Here is an 18,848-nt window from a genome sequence, read left to right as displayed (position 1 = left end):
AGGTTTCTATTAGACTGTGTGTTTTTGTTATTGCCCTTTGGTGCGTTAGCTTTTAGACACGTGAATGTGTGTGCATGTGTGGTCAGATTGCCTTTGTCCTCTTCCCTCAGGCCTGCACTCAGATGTCAGTGAGTCGTGTGGAGCTTATAGAGGGCACTAATGCACTGAGAGGGTAGGCTCTGTTCACCGTAGCCACTCAGAGCCCAAACAATAACCCCAACTCGAGTCCGCACAAGAGCTCAATTCCCAGGAAATGGACCCACTGACCTAGATCCAACCCCATCCACTAAAGAGACGCCACATTGCTGACATGTTGTTGACATCCTTGTCCCAATGATCGTTTTGTTTTTGCCACAAGACATTATTTAAACACTGGCTGGAATCCGAGGGGACACTTATTCAAAGTAGCCAGGGATTTAATTATGGTTTACCAATCTTTATGACCTTTATAGTGACAAGCGTTTACCCACAATGGCTTACATGTTTATTTCAGTTTTCTTTTTGGAAATTACCTTATGTTGATCACAACCAGGTTAATTTACAGTACATCACAAGATGTAACTTTTGTCCATATCTTGTTTCTTTCGATTTACAACATTTGTTTGTGTCACTATAGCGGTGCTAAACAGAGCACTTTAATATTGCTATACTGTGCTGGGTTAAGTTAAACTTATTATAATGTTAAAATATGACAATTGATACATACAGTATATACACAGGGGCTTGCTTTCCTGAACTAGTGCTGAAGCTTTGGACGAAACAAGCTATTTGAAGATATGGACTCTGGGAAATTGTGACATTTTGTTGACTAAAAGATTGATCAATTATAAAAAAAATTCCACTGAGTTTTGTTTTAGTCCTGAACTAAGCTTAATCTCTGTGTGGGTAACTTGACCTATTGTGCTAAAATTACTTTTAGCAGTTTGTGGTCGTTGAAATGTGCAGAACATTGATGCAACATTCTGGGTGTGGGTCCACTCTTATTCTCTGAATCTGCCTGTGTGTGTGTGTGTGTGTGTGTGTGTGTGTGTGTGTGTGAGATGCACAAATGAAGAAGTAGGTAGCAAGAGGGAGGGTTGCTTTTTCTTGGTTAACGGAATATATATATATATATATATATATATATATATATATATATATATATATATATATATATATATATATATATGTTTAAAGTGCAGACATTGGCTACATCTGTCAATAGCTCATGTGTCATGTGTTCATGTGTCTCTCTTTTAGGCCAGTAGAAACCTTTTTAGCATTTTTCATGAGGAGTTTGACATTATCTAACCTAATCTTAACCCACCCCACAACCAACCAACCCATCATAGGTAAGGTTTGTGTACCCCAGATCCACACTGTATTGTGGTCTGTGTCCTCTGTTGGCCTGAGAGGCAGAGACAAAACACAGTAAACTGCTGTTTGTCTGTCACATTCTTGCTGAGCATTTCTTACCCCCATCTCTCACTGCAGTGCATTGTCTCCTGTCTCTTCTTCAAGGGGGTGCTTTGTTTGCAAGCACTGCTGTTGACTCAGGTGCAGGGATATACTAAGATAACTTCCCCTTCACTGTATCCCTCCCCCCTCTCTCTACAGTCCACCTCTGTGTTGCCCATTCCTCTGCCATCTATTCTTCGCACTACCTGCTTACTCACCTCTGTCAGGTTTATACTGTCGTGTTGTCTATTCTACTGGTTCTCTACCCTTAATCTTTTATTTCCTGTCTTTTCTTTCTTCCCCCATGGTACCCTCTCTACTATTTCTTCACTCCACCTGTCCTTGTGCGGTCAAGCCAAAGCCTCTCTCTTGCTCCCTGGCAATAATTAGCCTAGAACTACAAAGGATTTGCAGAGCCTCAGCAGAAATCTTAATTAATAAAGTGATAACAGTGTCTTTGCATCACTCTAACAGTTTCATTAAAAACAGAGTAAGCTAATACCAGCATTGCATTGTTGCAGTCTTCAAACCTTAATCACGCTATCTCTATCTTCCTTACAGGTCACACACATAAACCCATACTAACACACACAATAACCCTCTCCAGTTCCAGTCTCTGTCATATAGTTACTGACAACAAATGGGGCCTGTTCACATCTGCCCTACTTTGAACTGACACAACATCTATCTCTATCAGCCCCTCAGGACCTATCAGCACCACTCCACCTCTTTACCTCTCATGTCTCCTTCCACCTCAGCACACATCATTCATCTTTCTACCTGTGGCACAACACTCGATTCCACCAGCTAACAGCCTCTCATCCCCCTTTCAACACCATCTTTGTTGTTCATACCCTCTTGCTCTTTCATTCCACCCCCCTGTCTCAACCTCCCACCTAAATCAGTCTACCTTTGCCTAAAACCCTCTTATCTCTCTCTCTCTCTCTCTCTCTCTATCTCTCTATCTCTCTCTCGCTCACCCACCCACCCTGTTATTTCGCTGTCCCTTCAGCTTGCACAGAGCGGAATAGGAAGTATTACCCACCAATTTGGCTCCATTCACACCTGTCTCTTTGTCTGTGGGTGTCTAGACTTGTCAGTGTCTGACAATATTTGGTTTAGTTTATTTTATTTAATATGGACAACACAATAACATTAGGGATGCACTGTGTTAAGTGTTTGTAGCAAAATGCTAATAATAAAAAAAGAGAAGAAAGTACATCCACAGATACAGTACATATACAAAAATACATCCACAAATATGACAAAATTAAGTATGTTTACATTTAAACCTGGTTTATTAAAAACGCTTAAATCATTAGACCCACAATAGCTAAGGAAAAAGGGGGAAATAATGGGAAGGAATCCCCTTTTCAAGATACAACAAGCCATAACACTACTCAATTATTTCAGGCTTAACAGCTCTTTACAGAAGTGTGTCTTCTTCTTTTTTTAAGGATTATTTTTTGGCTATTTTAGGCCTTTATTTGTATAGGACAGCTGAAGACACGAAAGGGGGAATGACATGCAGCAAAGGGCTGCAGGTTGGAGTTGAACCCGCAGCCATTGCGTCGAGGAGTAAACCTCTATATATGGGTGTGCGCTCTACCAGGTGAGCTATCCAGCTGCCCCAGAAATTTGTCTTCTTATCCCACGTCACTGCTTTATTGCCATGTCAACCAAGTTGAGAGGAATTTGTCTCAGTGTGACTCAGATAAAACAGAAAAACAGGACAACTTGCACGTGCTAAAGTGCAAAAATGATAAAAACAGACTATTCACGGAACACAGCAGATTGAAGGAGTCAGAAAATAATTGCTTAATAAGTTAGTGATAAATTAGCTGTGATTTTTCCAGTTTGTATTTTTAGGCTGTTAAAATGTAAAGGCAATCTACAATATATTGATTGACATGGACAGGGGGTAAACACACTAATTTTGGATTAATGGCTGCTATCTGCTGTCTACTAAAACCTTAGTTTAGTCTAACAAATATACGGGTCTAAAAATGTGCTTGTGTGCTGGAGTTTCTTTTCCCATCACGTCTCTAGTAGCATGTCATTGCCTATGTGCCATTTCAAGAAAACAAATATGCTGCAACGTCGGAACAGTACTCTTCTTCTTTTGTAATATCTTTCTCTATCTTATTTCCACACTCCCAGCCGCTCTTCCCCCAGGCTGCGTCTTACCCCTCAGAGTTTCTACGGTTACCAGCTGAATCTGGAGCACAGTCAATGTCTTGTCCCACTCCTCCTGGATAATTAAACAACACTTCTTGTACGGCCTCTCACATATTTGGAGCAGCAAATCACCACATGATTATTCAGTTGATTGGGTTTTGGGAGGCGATTGTCTGCACAATCACTATTTCATCAGGAAGAACGAGTGAGCGTTGATTAAGGAATGTCAAAAAGACGGAGATGGTTTATTACAATGTAACAAAAATCAAATGATAGTGTGCCATTTGTCATGCAGCCTGCTGCTTGCTGATGGTTTTGCTCTAAACAAGAGGATTTCAAGTAACATGGTAACCTACAACAGAAGTCCAGGATGGATTTATTTTAGGCTTACATTACTTGATCTCCTCCATCTCCGGACAAGTGGGAGAATAGAGTGCTCTGATCATCTAATGTAAAAGCCTCACATTAAAATATACATCTTAGAAGATCATAATGGGAGGTTTAAAATCTATGGGGTTTCCTGTCTTTGGATTAATACAGGGACTCACTCGCTGAGTTTGCTACACATACTCATTGACTCTCTCAGGCCTCTCACTCAATGGAGGACTTGTGGTAGAAGGATTTTCTTTAAAATATGGTAATCCCTGAATGCACTGTGCCGCAGAGACAGTCAGCTGAAATCTGAGTTAAGGAGCATACAGCATAAGCTCCTAGAAAGACGGAGGAGCGTATTCAATGAAGTTAGTGACACTTGAGGAGTAAAGTGGTGGTGGTGAATTGGCTGACACTGAATTCCACTACCCTTTATCTTTTCCACTATCCTCAGATGACCCACAGACCCAAAATATAAAATCTATCATATGTGTCATTTTGCAGATGATATGCTGTGCTACATAAGTATCTCGTTCCTTAAACTTTTTTTAGTTATCTCTATATTGTTTTATTTAGTTTAGCTTGGTTTCACTGTCAGAAGATTTTTTTAACATGAATTGGCAGTGAATTGGCTTTGCTACTACTATCATCACAATCCTAAATCTCATCCCTTTTTTTCTCCACTTCTCTGTTAGGAAATTACAAATAGAGAGGGGACCATAGTAACTGAATAACAATCGTCTAATTTCCTCCCTACTCCACTTTGTTCTGTCATTTTTATGCTTTGCCCTCCTCTGTGGCCTCAAAATGAGAGCGCACTTCAGGAAGGAATTATAATTTGTCTCTCACCAGTTAAAATAAATTAATGTTTGATTTAAGCAGCAGCTGAGACTCAGTGCTTGCAGGCACGCTGTTTGTGTATGCACATGTGTGTGTTCAAGGTGAGAGAAGGGGGATGTGGCGTGTGTCTTGTCAGATCCCGAAAGGATGAATAAGAAGCTAATCTCCCTCTTCCAGGGAATTCTACCAGTGATGTCTGAGACAGTCCCGTCTCAGAGGGACTGTGGGAGTGCAGTGGAGTGTGCGCTCCCATCTCTACAATAGGATGTTTTCAGAGCATATCTGACTGTTATCTCAACCTTGGATAGATATAGTTCCTCTTCAAATGTGAACAATGCACACATGCCTAGGTTTGCACATTCAGACAGGCACTAACACATAATTCCCCGATCCTTATTTGTTTGGAACATTGAGCCTGCACCTAGTCCTGATTCACATGTTATTCACGGTGCGTTTGTTATCTTTCAAAGCAGGTTGGCTCAGTGAAAAGTGTAAACAACAACAAAGAAGCCCCAGTGAACATGCATGCAGGCTTACAGGTGTGTTTGTGTGTGTTTCTGTCAGGGTGTGCAGGTGTGTATGCATGCAAAATAGGGGAGCATGGAGACACTGATAAAACCTTCTCCCAGATCCCCATGGTAGTCTATTTTGACTCTCTTGGAATGAAGTTTGCCCCATCCAGAAATTCCCTTGTTTACCCCCCAGAGAGAGTGTTAACCTCAGCTACTTCATGCCCTGCCCTGAGGTAGGGGGTACGGTAACCATTTAAGGAATGTGAAAGGTGTGGGAAAAAGGCCTAAGGGAAGGGTGAGTCCAGCGACTGCGTCATGTGTTTTAATGCTTGATAGGGTGGGGGGGGGCTGGGGGGGTTGTGGTGGTCGTGGTTCAAAGGGGCAGAGAAAGGTCAGGGAGATCAGTCAAGCTGAGAGCTTCTCTGGTTACAGCAGTGTCTAGACCAGCCACTACTGTTACTACCTTTAATCTCTTTTAGGGTTGGGCTATTGTCTTTGGATCATTTATTGGGTTGTCTATGTCCCTGTATCCAGGAATATCCAAAAGTGTTGAGTTCATAAGAGACTGTTTAGTGTCATCAACCGTTGTTCATTTACTGTAAAGCCAGAAACTATATTCATCCAGTCTTAAACTTGCGGGGGACTCTTGAGTTGTGTAATACAAAAGCAGGAGATAACGGGAGAACAACATAAACTTCTTTTATGGATGGCATCCTGTTCACATATATTAGAAAAACACGTGCAACAGGTATTTATTGTCGTTGAAGACAACAGTCATACAATAAAGTTACAAATATTGCAGCAGCCATCTTCATTACTTTGGTCTTTTGCAAAATTCAAGCAAGGTTTGACATAGTATATTGTAAAAGCAAGTACATTTATGATGGGTTGTTGTCTATTGGGGATGAAGGGCATGTAATAAAGGTGCTTGTGGATTTCATAATTTGAAGTCTGATTTCAGCAGCCACTCCAGCATGCGGTCTAGACTATGACAGGCTTTTAAAAGCAATGAGACAGGTTTTGTATGGCTTCCATCACAGTATAGTACAGTAATGCACATACATGTCATGTGTGTGGCTTGAATCTGGAAAGCTGAGCTGTGTGTCATGTAGGGTGGAGCTGTGAGACAGGTGCAGAGATAAAAAGATTGGCGGGGGGAAGTAGGGTGTGCCTGCACCGTGACTGTTCTGACAGGCCTTTGGTATTTTTCCAAAGAGCGTGAGCATGTGTGTGTGAGTCGGAAAACCTGCTCACATTGCTCTTGGGATTGTAGGTGTGTGTGACTGGAAGCATGTCTGCTTTTGTACTATTGTACTCTATTGTATGCTGCAGAAAACTACCTGCTTGCGTGTGTGTTAGGTGATAAACATGCGGCAATAGGAGTTTGACAGCTCAAGTACAGAGTTGTATCTGACAGCGTAGTTAAGTGGCACATCCAGTCCCAGGATGATGCTCAGCCCTGTCTCTGTCTCTCTCTGATTCTGTGTCCATTATACTCAGCCATGAGAGCTTTCCACTGTGCTTGGAAAACAGGATCTGCTATTTAAACATGTTGTGATGAATTCAGTAAATACAAATCCAAAATAGAGTTTGAAATACATTGAAGAGAGTTGACTTTGTTTTCTTTTTTAAAGTTGTGTTTTAAGTAAGACATTTAACCAGTATGGACGTTTATTGTTCTTTGTCTCCTCTCAGTGTGTGTGTGTATGTGTGCTCATCTGTGAGTGGGCATGTCTGCATGGTAATGGTGCTTTGGCTGCTGTTGTGCAGGCCATTGTATTAATACACTCTCTCAATGTGTTAATATACTGTGAGAACGAGAGACTGAGAGAAAGAGAGCGAATAATTATGTTTCCCCTTTTGTCTCGGCTCCCTCAATTAAGCCCGAAGAGAGGCAGCTAGAGCACGTCTACTTATCCACTTAAAGCTCGGCAACAATAGGACCCCCCAATTTCTCTCTATCTATCTCTCCCTCTCTCTCATTCTCAGTCTTCATTTCTTCCTCCCCCTGTTTTCACACTTTTCCATATCAAACTTCTATTCATAGCACAGGACCCCCAATATGTTTTTTTCTCGTTTACCTTTTGTGTCTCCACCAACCTCAGCGCCCTACCCTCCTCATGTGTTTTGCCTCCAGCCTTGCCTCACCTCTCAGCTCTACGTGGGTTTAGCAGATAACTCCCCCCTCTCCCAGTTACCCCTCTCCCTCTTCCATGCTTTGCTGTGGGGCACGAAGAGAGGAAAAACGAAGAGACTAAACATTTTAGACTGTACACCGCCAGAGGAAAGGCAATGGTTTGATTTCCCCTGTGTTGTGTCAGACAGGATTGTTTTGTTTGTTTTGTGTGTGTGTGTGTGTGTGTGTGTGTGTGTGTGTGTGTGTGTGTGTGTGTGTGTGTGTGTGTGTGTGTTTGTTTTCACCTCCACTACACTTATCCCAGACAGATAGATATATAGATGAACTATATGGTTTGGCAACAGCTATGTAAGGTAATGTACTTAATAATAATAATAATAATAATAATAATAATAAATTTTATTTAAAGGCGCCTTTCTCTGCACTCAAGGACACCGTACAAGGATACATAAGACATTTAAAAACAGCAAAAAATAAAGAATACAACAACAATAATAACAACAGAAAGAGGCAGAGCAATTGACATCAAGTGGAATAGGCAGTTTTAAACAGATGTGTTTTGAGTTGCAATTTGAAATGGGGGAATGAATCGATGTTTCTAAGTGGTAATTCATTCCAAAGACGGGGGGCAGAGCGGCTGAATGCTCTGCTCCCCATGCTGGTGAGATGGGCGAAGGGGACAGACAGGTGTATGGAGGAAGAGGTTCTGAGGGAGCAGACGGGAGTGGGACACTAGAGGAGATCAGACAAATATGGGGGGGCGAGGTTGTGGATGGCCTTGAATGTAAACAGGAGGACTTTGAATTGGATACTGGACCGGGAGCCAGTGGAGTTGTTGGAGGACAGGAGTGATGTGGTGGATGTAGGGGGTTCGAGTTATGATGCGGGCAGCTGAATTCTGGACCAGTTGAAGTTTATGGAGGGATTTGTGAGGGAGGCTGAAGAGGAGAGAGTTACAGTAATCCAGACGGGAAGTGACGAGACTGTGGACAAGGATGGCGGCAGTGTGGGGGCTAAGGGATGGGCGGAGGCGATTGATGTTTTGTAGGTGGAAGTAGGCCGACCGGGTAATGTTATAGATTTGGGGTTGAAAGGATAGTGTGCTGTCAAGGATGACACCCAGACTCTTAACCTGGGGGAAGGGTGAAACGGAGGCGTTATAAATAGTGAGAGAAAAACTGTCGGTTTTGGATAAAGTGGATTTGGTGCCAATGAGGAGAACTTCGGTTTTATTACTGTTTAATTTGAGGAAGTTTTGGGTGAACCAGGTTTTTATTTCAGAGAAGCAATCAGTAAGGGAGGTGGGCAGGAGAGTGGACGAGGGTTTGGTGGAGAGGTAGAGCTGGGTGACATCGGCATAACAGTGGAAGTGAATGTTAAATTTGCGGAAGATATTGCCAAGGGGAAGGAGGTAAATGATGAAGAGTAGGGGCCCCAGGACAGAGCCCTGGGGCACACCTGAAGTGACGTAGGAGGGAATGGATTTAAAAGACTTGAGTTGAATGAACTGAGTGCGGCCAGAGAGGTAAGATGTGAACCAGTCTAACGGAGTGTGGGTGATCCTGATGGAAGATAGCCTGTTGAGGAGGGTGGTGTGACAGATCAAAGGCTGCACTCAGGTCGAGGAGGATGAGGATGGTGAGGAGTCCAGAATCAGCTGCCATAAGGAGGTCGTTGGTGAATTTGTGTGTTTCAGTGTTATGGAGTGGGCGCAAACTGGACTGGAACTGTTCATACAGGTTATTGCGGGATAGGTGAGAATGGAGTTGAGAGGCAACTGTTTTTTCAAGGATTTTGGAGATGAAGGGTAGATTGGATTTTGAATTTTCAAAATTGGGGTAATGGCAGCAGTTTTGAAGGATGTAGGGACAGTTCCAGTGGTGAGAGAGGAGTGGATGATAGCAGAAATGAGGGGGACCAGGGAGGGAAGGCAGGCTTTAACAAGTTGTGTGGGGAGGGGGTCAAGTTGACCAGTGGATGGCTTGGATTTCCAGGTGAGTTCTGTGATTTTTGAAATAGCGGGGAGCTGGAAGGAGGAGAATGAGTGTGTGGATGGGTGATAGTCGGCTGAGATGCTGAGGTGAGGGATTGATCCAAGGTGCTGGTGGATGTACTTGATTATTGATTTTTTTCAGTGAAAAGGACATAATGGAGTTGCAGAAGTATACAAGTGAGGGGGGAGAAAGTCCTGGGGTTGGGTGATTGTTAAGTAGGGAAAACAGTGACTACTACAGTGAGTACTATCTATCTATAAAACATTTTGGTATCAAGTCCTGTGTTTGCACTTATTGTCAACAAATTACACTAATGCCAGATTTAAAAGGAAAGCAGGACTAGCTCTAAAATACATATCCAGCACCTGTCAAGCATTGTGTGTGCATTTTACTGTGTTTCTATTTGTTTCGTGGGGTAGGTGGCCAGCATGTGAGTTGGGATAAGTCTCATCAGGGCAGATGGGTTGGAGGAGGGATGAGAAATAAAGGGTGGAGGGAGAGGAAGAGGAGGAGAAGTATCAGGGTCAAGTTTATCTTATGTAACCGCTTCCCACAGCTGGGGAGAAATGCTTCAGTGGCTAAGTTTAAATACATGAACACACATACTGGCATGGTGCAATGTCCGAGATGACCAGTGGAACAAAACACTGTGTATAGTTTCTGTGCACTTGCTCAGCAATGGCCTTCACTTCTATTATTGTCCTACTTCTCCTTTTCTAAACTCTCATTTCTCTCTTTTCCCCAGAACTGTGACATTTATTGTATTTCTGCCCCAGAGAATAAACAAATTGACAGTTCATTACACACTGATTAATATCAATAATAAAAGCAGCAGCTGTAGGCAAAGTTTAGCAAAAGTAACAACTATACGCATGCCAGCACTTTAGACCTGAGGGACCAGATGCTTATTTTGCATTTTGAAAAAAAGGCTAGTTAAAATTACTCACCAGATGTGAAGGATCTAGACAGACTGTGTGCTAATTGACATATGCTTTGCAATTGATAAAGGCTGTATTACTCTCCGTTTTCTTTTGCTCTTTTACATGACAATGAAATTATTTCTCTTCCATTATTTTCCTGCTTATAGGCTTATCGACATTAACAAATCTGACAAAAGTGTTTGCAGCATTGAGGGCAACAGTCAGTTTCCTGGTTAGGCTGCTAGTGGGCCTCTGAATGAATGTCTATTCCAGTCCACTGAGAAGGATCATCAGTTATATCTGCCTCGTTCTACTACAAACTACATTTCTTATCTTTTTGTTAACTGAAACTAGGCAAAACTAAACACAATGCCTGCACTTAGATACCTTCACAATATAGATAGCGCATTTTGGAAACCGTGGTCTACTCTAAGCAGCTCAGGGCTGGTATTAGGGAAATTAGGCCGTATTGGCAAGGATCATTTAATTGAGCATAAAATCATTCTTCATAGCTGCTTTCATGTTCTGTCATTTTACAGTGTGTGTGTGTGTGTGTGTGTGTGTGTGTGTGTGTGTGTGTGTGTGTGTGTGTGTGTGCGCGCGCGCAGGTGTACATCTCTATGTCTGCAGGGAAACAAGGGGTGTTATCCCAAAATGATTTGTGCACATGCCTGTACATGCCTGTATGGTTTTGTGTTGGCAATGAGTTTCAGGGTGCAGTTCAAAGAAATTGTGGTTGTTTGTGAGTTTTTTTCTCCCCCCTCAGGCTCAGACAATACCTCTGCGCTTTGTTTCTGATGATCTGAGTTTGTATGTGTGCATTTAAATGTGTGTTTCTTGTCTGTTTTTTATTTGCCCCACTGCATTATCTTAACTCCAGGCTTACTGACCACCGTGTCCTATATTCTGTTTCATCCTGCATGCTGTCTCTTATCCTCTATACTTTCTCTCTAGTGTGCTTCACAGATTTCCTTTCAACTTTACTTCACCCGCTTTATGTGTCGTACCTGGCAGATCCTCTGCAGTAGTTTTAGAACTGCCTTCCCCTCTCCTCCTCTGTGTGCGCTTGACACATCAGGTCACTTTGAAGTTGTGAGAGCTCAACTGAAACACTCTTCTTGTTCCTCCCAGGGCAAACTGACGCCGACGTTTGAGGATGTGTGGAGGATCATGCGGTCGGTGAGAGATGACACCGCGCTGATGTGGAGAAGTTGGTGATGAGGCTGCTTAACCACAGGTAACCACCGTTTGTACGCCTTGGTCTCTCATCACTGCAATAATATAACAAAATGTATTTGATTTTGTATTGAATTGTAAAATCCTACCAGTTTTACTTACTTAACAGTCAAGAATGATTCTTAGAGGCTTTGATTCTAATACAAGATGAAATCATTTTTTAAAAACAGATTTTTGACTTGTTAGAAGAGATTTTTGTCAGTTGCTCTCTGCAGTTTGAGCCCACACTAAGAACCTGATGGTGTGGGTTTAACAATGTGTGACTCACAGAGGACCAACTGATCTGACAGCAGTTGACTCAGCAGCTCTGTGTGCTTATATAACAGAGAGCACAAGGCGATTCAGGATGCTTGGATAACTTTATGATCAGCAGAACGCAGTTAAAAATGGATTTCTTTGATTTTTTTAAACTGTTTTGGGAATATGGTTAATGAATAATTTTAACACCAATGAGGGAGAGAAGTGCTACAGAAAGGATTATGCAAGTATCAACCAAGCCAATAGACATTAATGCTGCTGCAGTGCACTGTGCAGTTTTTAAATGTACACGACTTAAATTGAAATATAAATTTTAAAAGTATCAGAAAAGTAGTTTAGGTGTTTAATATTAGAGATGTCTTTGTAGTCGCTGAAAAAATAAATGAGATTTTGATGCATTCTGTATGTTTCAATGGGACAACACCAGAAGACCCTTTGGAAGCTTCTGTGAAATGTTAGCTGTGTTTATGCTCATCAATTTGAATCAATTTTTAATTAACTTTATTGTCCCTGTGTTACCCCGTTTGCGTGTGTTGTTCTAAGCAAAATACCAAACATTAAAGTCAGTTAATGTAGCCCACAACTGGCAAGGGAACTTCCACCTCAATTGGGGACACCTGATCCTTGATCATCAAAGAGATCATGGATAGCTCTGCCTCTGACCTACCACTGTTAGTTAATAAGCCATCAAATGTTACTCACTCAACCAGCACAGAGATTGGCCTGGTTTTTAGCGATACATGTGAGAGAGTAAACCAATGGCCAATGCCATTAGAGGGCAAGGCCAACAATGTGTTCATGATTTAAAAGCAGAGTGTGTATCTCTCAATAATGAAACAAATGCATATCTATATAGAAACTTAAAGAAACCCAGACTTAATCACAGGCATAACAGCAAATTAAATGTTGCTGTAAATTAGATCATCACAAACAGCTGGCAGATACACAAATGTGTGCTGTTGCTCGTAAATGTAATACTCTCCATTTTAAACAAGAGGGATCTGGTACACCCACCCCCTCTTAGACCAGTGATTTCATGGTATGAGGTTAATGAACTTAACATAGCACTCCTGTTCAGTTTGGTATGAGCTCAGGTGATAAGTGTGCCAGTTAATCAATACAGATGTTAGATATAAATTACAAATGTGGCACCAAGTAGTTATAAAACACTAACATCACTACTTTTTAAATGTATGTAAATGAAACCTAAATTCAGGGATAATGGGAACAATTTTAAGATATATACGTATGTTTCATCCTTAATCTACAGTTGTATCATGGGAAACGTGGAAAGTCAGAATGGGGAAAGTGGTTTCTATGGCAATGCGACGGGACATCTCTCCCGCAAGCACACGTCCAGGTCACTCCGTCTCTCCAGCAAGCAGCCAATCACCCGCCGTTCCCGGCACTCTTCTTCAGTGAAACAGGAACACAGAAACTCTGATGCCTCAACTCGCTCTTCCAGCACCCCTAGCATCCCACAATCCTTAGCAGAGAACGGACTGGAACCTTTCAATGCAACAGATGCGTTTGGAGAGTTTGGCATCAACCCTCACTGGACACAGCGCGTCGCTATGACAATGAGGCCAGAGTCCTATCAACACGATGACGACCCCTTGGCCACACCAACTCCTGAAACCTCAGAGGCGGACACTATCGCTCATGATGGAGGAGAGGACTCCATGGGGGAGGGGGAGGGAGACGTTGTTGGTGAGGAAAGGTACCTCCAGCAAATGACTGAGGGTCCACGGGAGGGAGGGAGTTTTAAAAAGAAGAGGTCCAAGTCAGCGGACATGTGGAGAGAAGACAGCCTGGAGTTCTCTCTGTCTGACTTGAGCCAGGAGCATCTGACCAGCACTGAGGAGATAATAGATGGAGGAGAAGAAGAGGAGGAGGAGCAGTTCACATGCCCCGGAAGCAATGCAGGTCAGGATGGTAATAGACACACTCACACGAACAAATGCAGTCTATTATCCTACAGAATACATATGAATATAAATGAATGGTGACTGATGGTTGAGAAAAATGTTTGATGTATATCTGTGCATGCGTGCAGGGGTGTTAGCTTGATTTGATTCGTGAAAAAAAAATCTACTGATTGAGGATTAGCTGTCATCCACTAGTTACATTAGATTAGTTGATCACAGGCTTGTTAGATTAACTGGCGCTGTGCAGGAGCTGCTGGAGTTCAGGGCGACAGCAGACAGTAGCTCGTAACTTAACTGCTGAAGGTCTAAGTGCTGCCAAAGTGGCCAGCTAGCTCAGAATAATGGATGGGCTTGCTGAACACACACACACACACACACACACACACACACACACACAGTATTGTATAAAGTACTTGAAAGCCATACTTAAAAGTACAAGTATCTTACCAGAAAATGACTTTGGGAGAAATTAAAGTCTCCTTTTTAGAATATTACTTGAGTAAAAAGTATCTGATATTTACTGTACTTAAGTATCAAAATAATTTTCTGATATTAAATGTACTTAAGTATTAGAGGTAAAAGTAAAAAAAACTTTGATGATGAACTTTATGGCCAAAGATGTGTAACGTTATCTTCATCACCACTGTCGTCAGGGTGGTCATCATCTATTACCATGGCGGCAGAGCCTGCACCAGGTGCTTCCATGACACTATCAGTCATTATGCTTCCTCCTCTTCTTCTTAAGTTTTGGCCTATGTTTTTTTTGCCGCTTGGCAACAAACAGGCATTAGGTCACCAACTGGAATGGAGGGTGCATTATCTTGGTAATTTAGGAGCAATGATTCGCCAATCCTGCTTTTTCCAGTGTTACAAATTTCTTCTGATTTTATTTTGTAGTAACGAGTAACTAAGATGCTTAGGTGAAATGTAGTGGAGTAAAAGTGTTTCCGGAAATATAAATAACGAAGTAAAGTACAGATACGTGAAAATTCTACTTAAGTACAGTACTTTTACACTTAGTACATTTGTACTTCGTTACATTACAACACTGCACACACACACACACACACACACACACACACACACACACACACACACACAAACACACACACACACGCTGCCCTGCAATAACTAACTGTGGATATTCCAGGGTCAGCTGAAAGGGCATCGTCCTTGGACCATCTGTGCAGCCAGCAGAGTCCTGGCCTCAGGGGGCAGAGGAACCGCTACGCTAAAAACCGGAGAGAAGCCCAGTGCCATGAGGATGGAGAAGGGGAGGAGGGGTTGATGTCTCCAACCGAGGAGGATGGTGGCGGCTATGGAGCATTCACGCTCCCCTGCCGACGCTCCCACTGCCTGTCAGAGGGCTTGGCAGGGCTCGGCATGCCTGCTGCACCATGCCCTGCTTTCCAGGGACGTCGAGCACAAACTACTCAGGTTAGATCACATTTTATGAATATATATGAACAAATATGCAAAGCAGACAAAACATGAATTAGGTTAAGCCTCCTTTCTGTACTTTTCTGTTGTATTCTGTCTCTTCTGTCTCTCGTTTCTGAAATGCAGACCTCTAAACGTAGAATGATGGAGGACTTTGTTTACCAGTAGTACCCAGGAAGTTCAGGGGGTCCACAGACATGACAGACGACAGCAATTACCATTTTGTTGACTATCAGAGACGTTTTCCCGTGTGTGCTCATGCTGTGCAATTGTATGTGTGCACGTTATGTATGCACATCCATATATGTGTGTATATTTGTGTAGTGAGGAAAGGGATTACAAGGAGTCAGATACAAATTTGCTGTGGGGCTATTAGTCAAAAGCTGGCCTGGTTTCTCCATTCCCCTTTCAGAAATGAAAGCATTAAAGCTTAATATCTTTCATGCCCCATTCACAAACCACACACCCCTACTCACACGTATAAACATGCGATATATGATCTTACAAAAGCAGATTCACCCAGACGATAAAAAAGGAAGCAAACTCACTGTAATGTATCACCAAGAAGCCAATTAATAAAAGATTCAATGGATAAAACTAAACTACATCTGTAAAATAAAGAATTATCGTGTGCTTTCTGTAATTTTCATTGATAAAAAAAGTCGCCAAATAAGAAGGAAGTGCTAAAATAGCGAAGCAGGCTTTTCATTCAACTCTTTCCCAGAACCCCCAAGCACCCTTGGGTAACAGAGCACCCTAAGTGCTTATTACAAATTAATCTAGCCAGGCTTAAGGGTTTGTTTGACTATAAATAGACAGACATCACAGCAAAACAAAGCGAGAAATAACAGAGGGAGAAAGAAAAGTGTGAAAGCATAGAGAACCTCTATGTGTGTGTGTGTGTGTGTGTGTGTGTGTGTGTGTGTGTGTGTATGTGTGTGTGTGTGTGTGTGTGTGGGCTAGTGTATTCTGATTACAGTCAGTTACTTTCAGATTACTTTGCCACAGTTGTAAATTGTCCTTCTGTGAATCTGCATGATTTTTGTGAGTGAGCATGTGTGTGTGTGTGTGTGTGTGTGTGTGTGTGTGTGTGTGTGTGTGTGTGTGTGTGTGTGTGTGTGTGTGTGTGTGCTTTTGGCTATAAAATGTATTAGTTTCTGTATTTACAATATTAGGTAAATAAATAAAAGTAAATCACTTCTGTTTCTACTGTGTTTTTCTGTCTGGCAGGACATCTCTGGTGTTTTGGGCGAGGGAAGTGAATATGGTGACAGTGGCATCGATGGCGTCACCACAGAGATAGACCGAGATGGAGAGTTGGTGTCACGCCGCTGTAAGACCATGTCGGCCTCTTTCTCAGTATACTCGGCTGCTGAGAGCAGTGTTTTCAATGGGAGCGACAGCGGGAGCAGCAGTGCAGGAGGAGGAGAAGGACGTAACAGTGAGGGAGGCAGGGGAGGAGTGTATGAGAATTTCCGGAAGGAGCTGGACAATCAAGCCTGGGTTAGTTACTTTGTGCGTGTGTGTCTGTGTTATACAGGTATTACAGTAATGATAAATACAACGTGTTTTTTGTCTTTCAATTTTTCCATTGTTCTCTCGTCAGAAACGTCAGGGTAGGGACTGCACGGAGGAGGCTAGCTCCGCTGTGAGTGATGAGCAGAGCAGCGGCACACTCAGTTGTGCATATCCATCGGACACTCTGATTGGCTGTGCACAAGGCATAGTCAGGAAAGCAGGGGCTCTGGCTGTGAAGAACTTCTTGGTCCATAAGAAAAACAAGAAGGTGGAACCTGCAACAAGGCGCAAGTGGAAACACTACTGGGTCTGTCTGAAAGGTAAGCATATATTAGGGCATAGACCCTCATACTTTTATGTTTAAAGTGCTCATATTATGCTTTTTGGCTTTTCCCCTTTCCTTTATTGTGTTATATATCTTTTAGTGCATGTTATAGGTTTACAAAGTGAAAAAGCCCAAAGTCCACCCCAAAGGAACTTACCATTTTCCAGAGAAAACACTGTTCACAAACTGCTCCAAACAGCTCTATTGTAGTCCAGCCTTTACTTCCGTGACGAAGGTGCGTCACTTTGTAACACACGTTATAATGCTCGCCTAGCTGCTAGCATGGCACTCCCTCATACTCTGCAACTGACAAGCTAGCAGTACTTACTGCGCATGCGCAACTCCCAACAAAGAAGTGAGATGCCTCACTCTGTATCTAAAACAGAGAGCTCAACACACAGGGTGAAAAGAGGAGCTGTAGCAATGTGCAGTACAACAAATATATGGTGTTTTCTGAAAATGAATCACATAAACCTATTCTGGTACAACCTCTAAATACAATTATGAACCTGAAAATTAGCATAATATGAGGACTTTAAGATATTTTTCTTTACCTGTGTTTGATTTAAAACAAAATTGTGCAGCCATAATGTCACCTTCAGATAAACATCTTAACCTGACCCCAGCTGTTTAATCTCCCACTCTCTCTCCCCTGTTAGACTGTAATCACATCAGTCTTTACACAGTTGATGCCCTTGGTTCTCACCTCTACTGTCCTCACCCACCCTTTTCTGTGTGGCCTTACATTTTTTCTCTGCTCAGCCTCATCACAATTTAATTTTACGCTGACGTCCGTGTCGATTCCAATCTCGTCCTCGTGAAATGAATAAAATACAGCTGCTGCATTCCAGCCTGGCTCCTGTCCTCCTATCCAACACCCTAAATAAATATCAAATTGTCTCATAGTATTCCTCCTGACCTCATGTTATACGAACAACCATGATTTTAATTTTTGTTTAATTATCTTGCTTAAATACCAATGATGGATTAAATACAATATTGGTATATAAGGGAAACATTTAGTTTTTTTTTAGTTTTTGATGTATTTTTCGTACACTTTAGGTTTGTATATCATTGCAACTAAGTGCTGAAAAACCTTGTTTTCCTACACTCTCAGAAAAAACCTTTAAAGAACAAAAGCTTGTCACTGGGCTGGTACCCTCAAAGGTACACTGTTGTACTTTAGTCAGAGGAACAAAATTATACCTTAATTGTTTGTACTAAAGGGACAATATTATACATTTGAGGATCAATAATGTACCTTAAACAAAGGTACAACAAAGTACCTCTGGAAAGGTACAATTTTGGATTCAATAAAATGAAATAAAATGGCAAATACAGTATTTAATGGCACATCAGTAAGAACATTTTCTGTCTTTTTTTTCTCCATCTGTTTCTTCTGTGTTCTTCAAGGCTGCACTCTTTTCCTGTACGAGTCAGACGGTCGTTCTGGGATCGACCATAACAGCGTTCCCAAACATGCTTTGTGGGTGGAGAACAGCATTGTCCAGGCTGTACCTGAACACCCCAAGAAAGACTTTGTCTTCTGCCTCAGCAACTCAGTGGGAGACGCTTTCCTCTTCCAGGTGAGAGACACTGGTATTTAAATCATCCATGGAACGTAACAGTGCACCTTCTTACAAAAACAAGGTGGGGAAGGGAAGTATTTTACTCAAACATACAGTTAAGGCTGAAACAACAGTTTTATTTCATAGTCAAAAATAGGTTTTCAGTTATTTCATTGTGTTTTGCG

General features: G+C 42.1%; 1 protein-coding gene across 1 annotated transcript in view; it reads left to right on the top strand.

Moving 5' to 3' along the window:
* Nucleotides 1-18,848, top strand: part of LOC116036945 (T-lymphoma invasion and metastasis-inducing protein 1-like) — a 59,320-nt gene that overhangs the window by 6,327 nt on the left and 34,145 nt on the right. Inside the window, exons 2-7 of the mRNA XM_031280610.2 lie at nt 11,522-11,627; nt 13,155-13,810; nt 14,963-15,249; nt 16,483-16,755; nt 16,859-17,090; nt 18,509-18,681. Of these exons, the coding sequence (XP_031136470.1) occupies nt 11,608-11,627; nt 13,155-13,810; nt 14,963-15,249; nt 16,483-16,755; nt 16,859-17,090; nt 18,509-18,681 (1,641 nt within the window). The 5' untranslated portion in view covers nt 11,522-11,607. The remainder of the gene's footprint in view (nt 1-11,521; nt 11,628-13,154; nt 13,811-14,962; nt 15,250-16,482; nt 16,756-16,858; nt 17,091-18,508; nt 18,682-18,848) is intronic.

This window comes from Sander lucioperca, chromosome 13, assembly GCF_008315115.2.
Source record: "Sander lucioperca isolate FBNREF2018 chromosome 13, SLUC_FBN_1.2, whole genome shotgun sequence".
NCBI classification, from domain to species: domain Eukaryota; kingdom Metazoa; phylum Chordata; class Actinopteri; order Perciformes; family Percidae; genus Sander; species Sander lucioperca.
The sequence above is the reverse complement of the archived record's forward strand: the minus strand, read 5'-3'. Positions and strand labels throughout refer to the sequence as shown.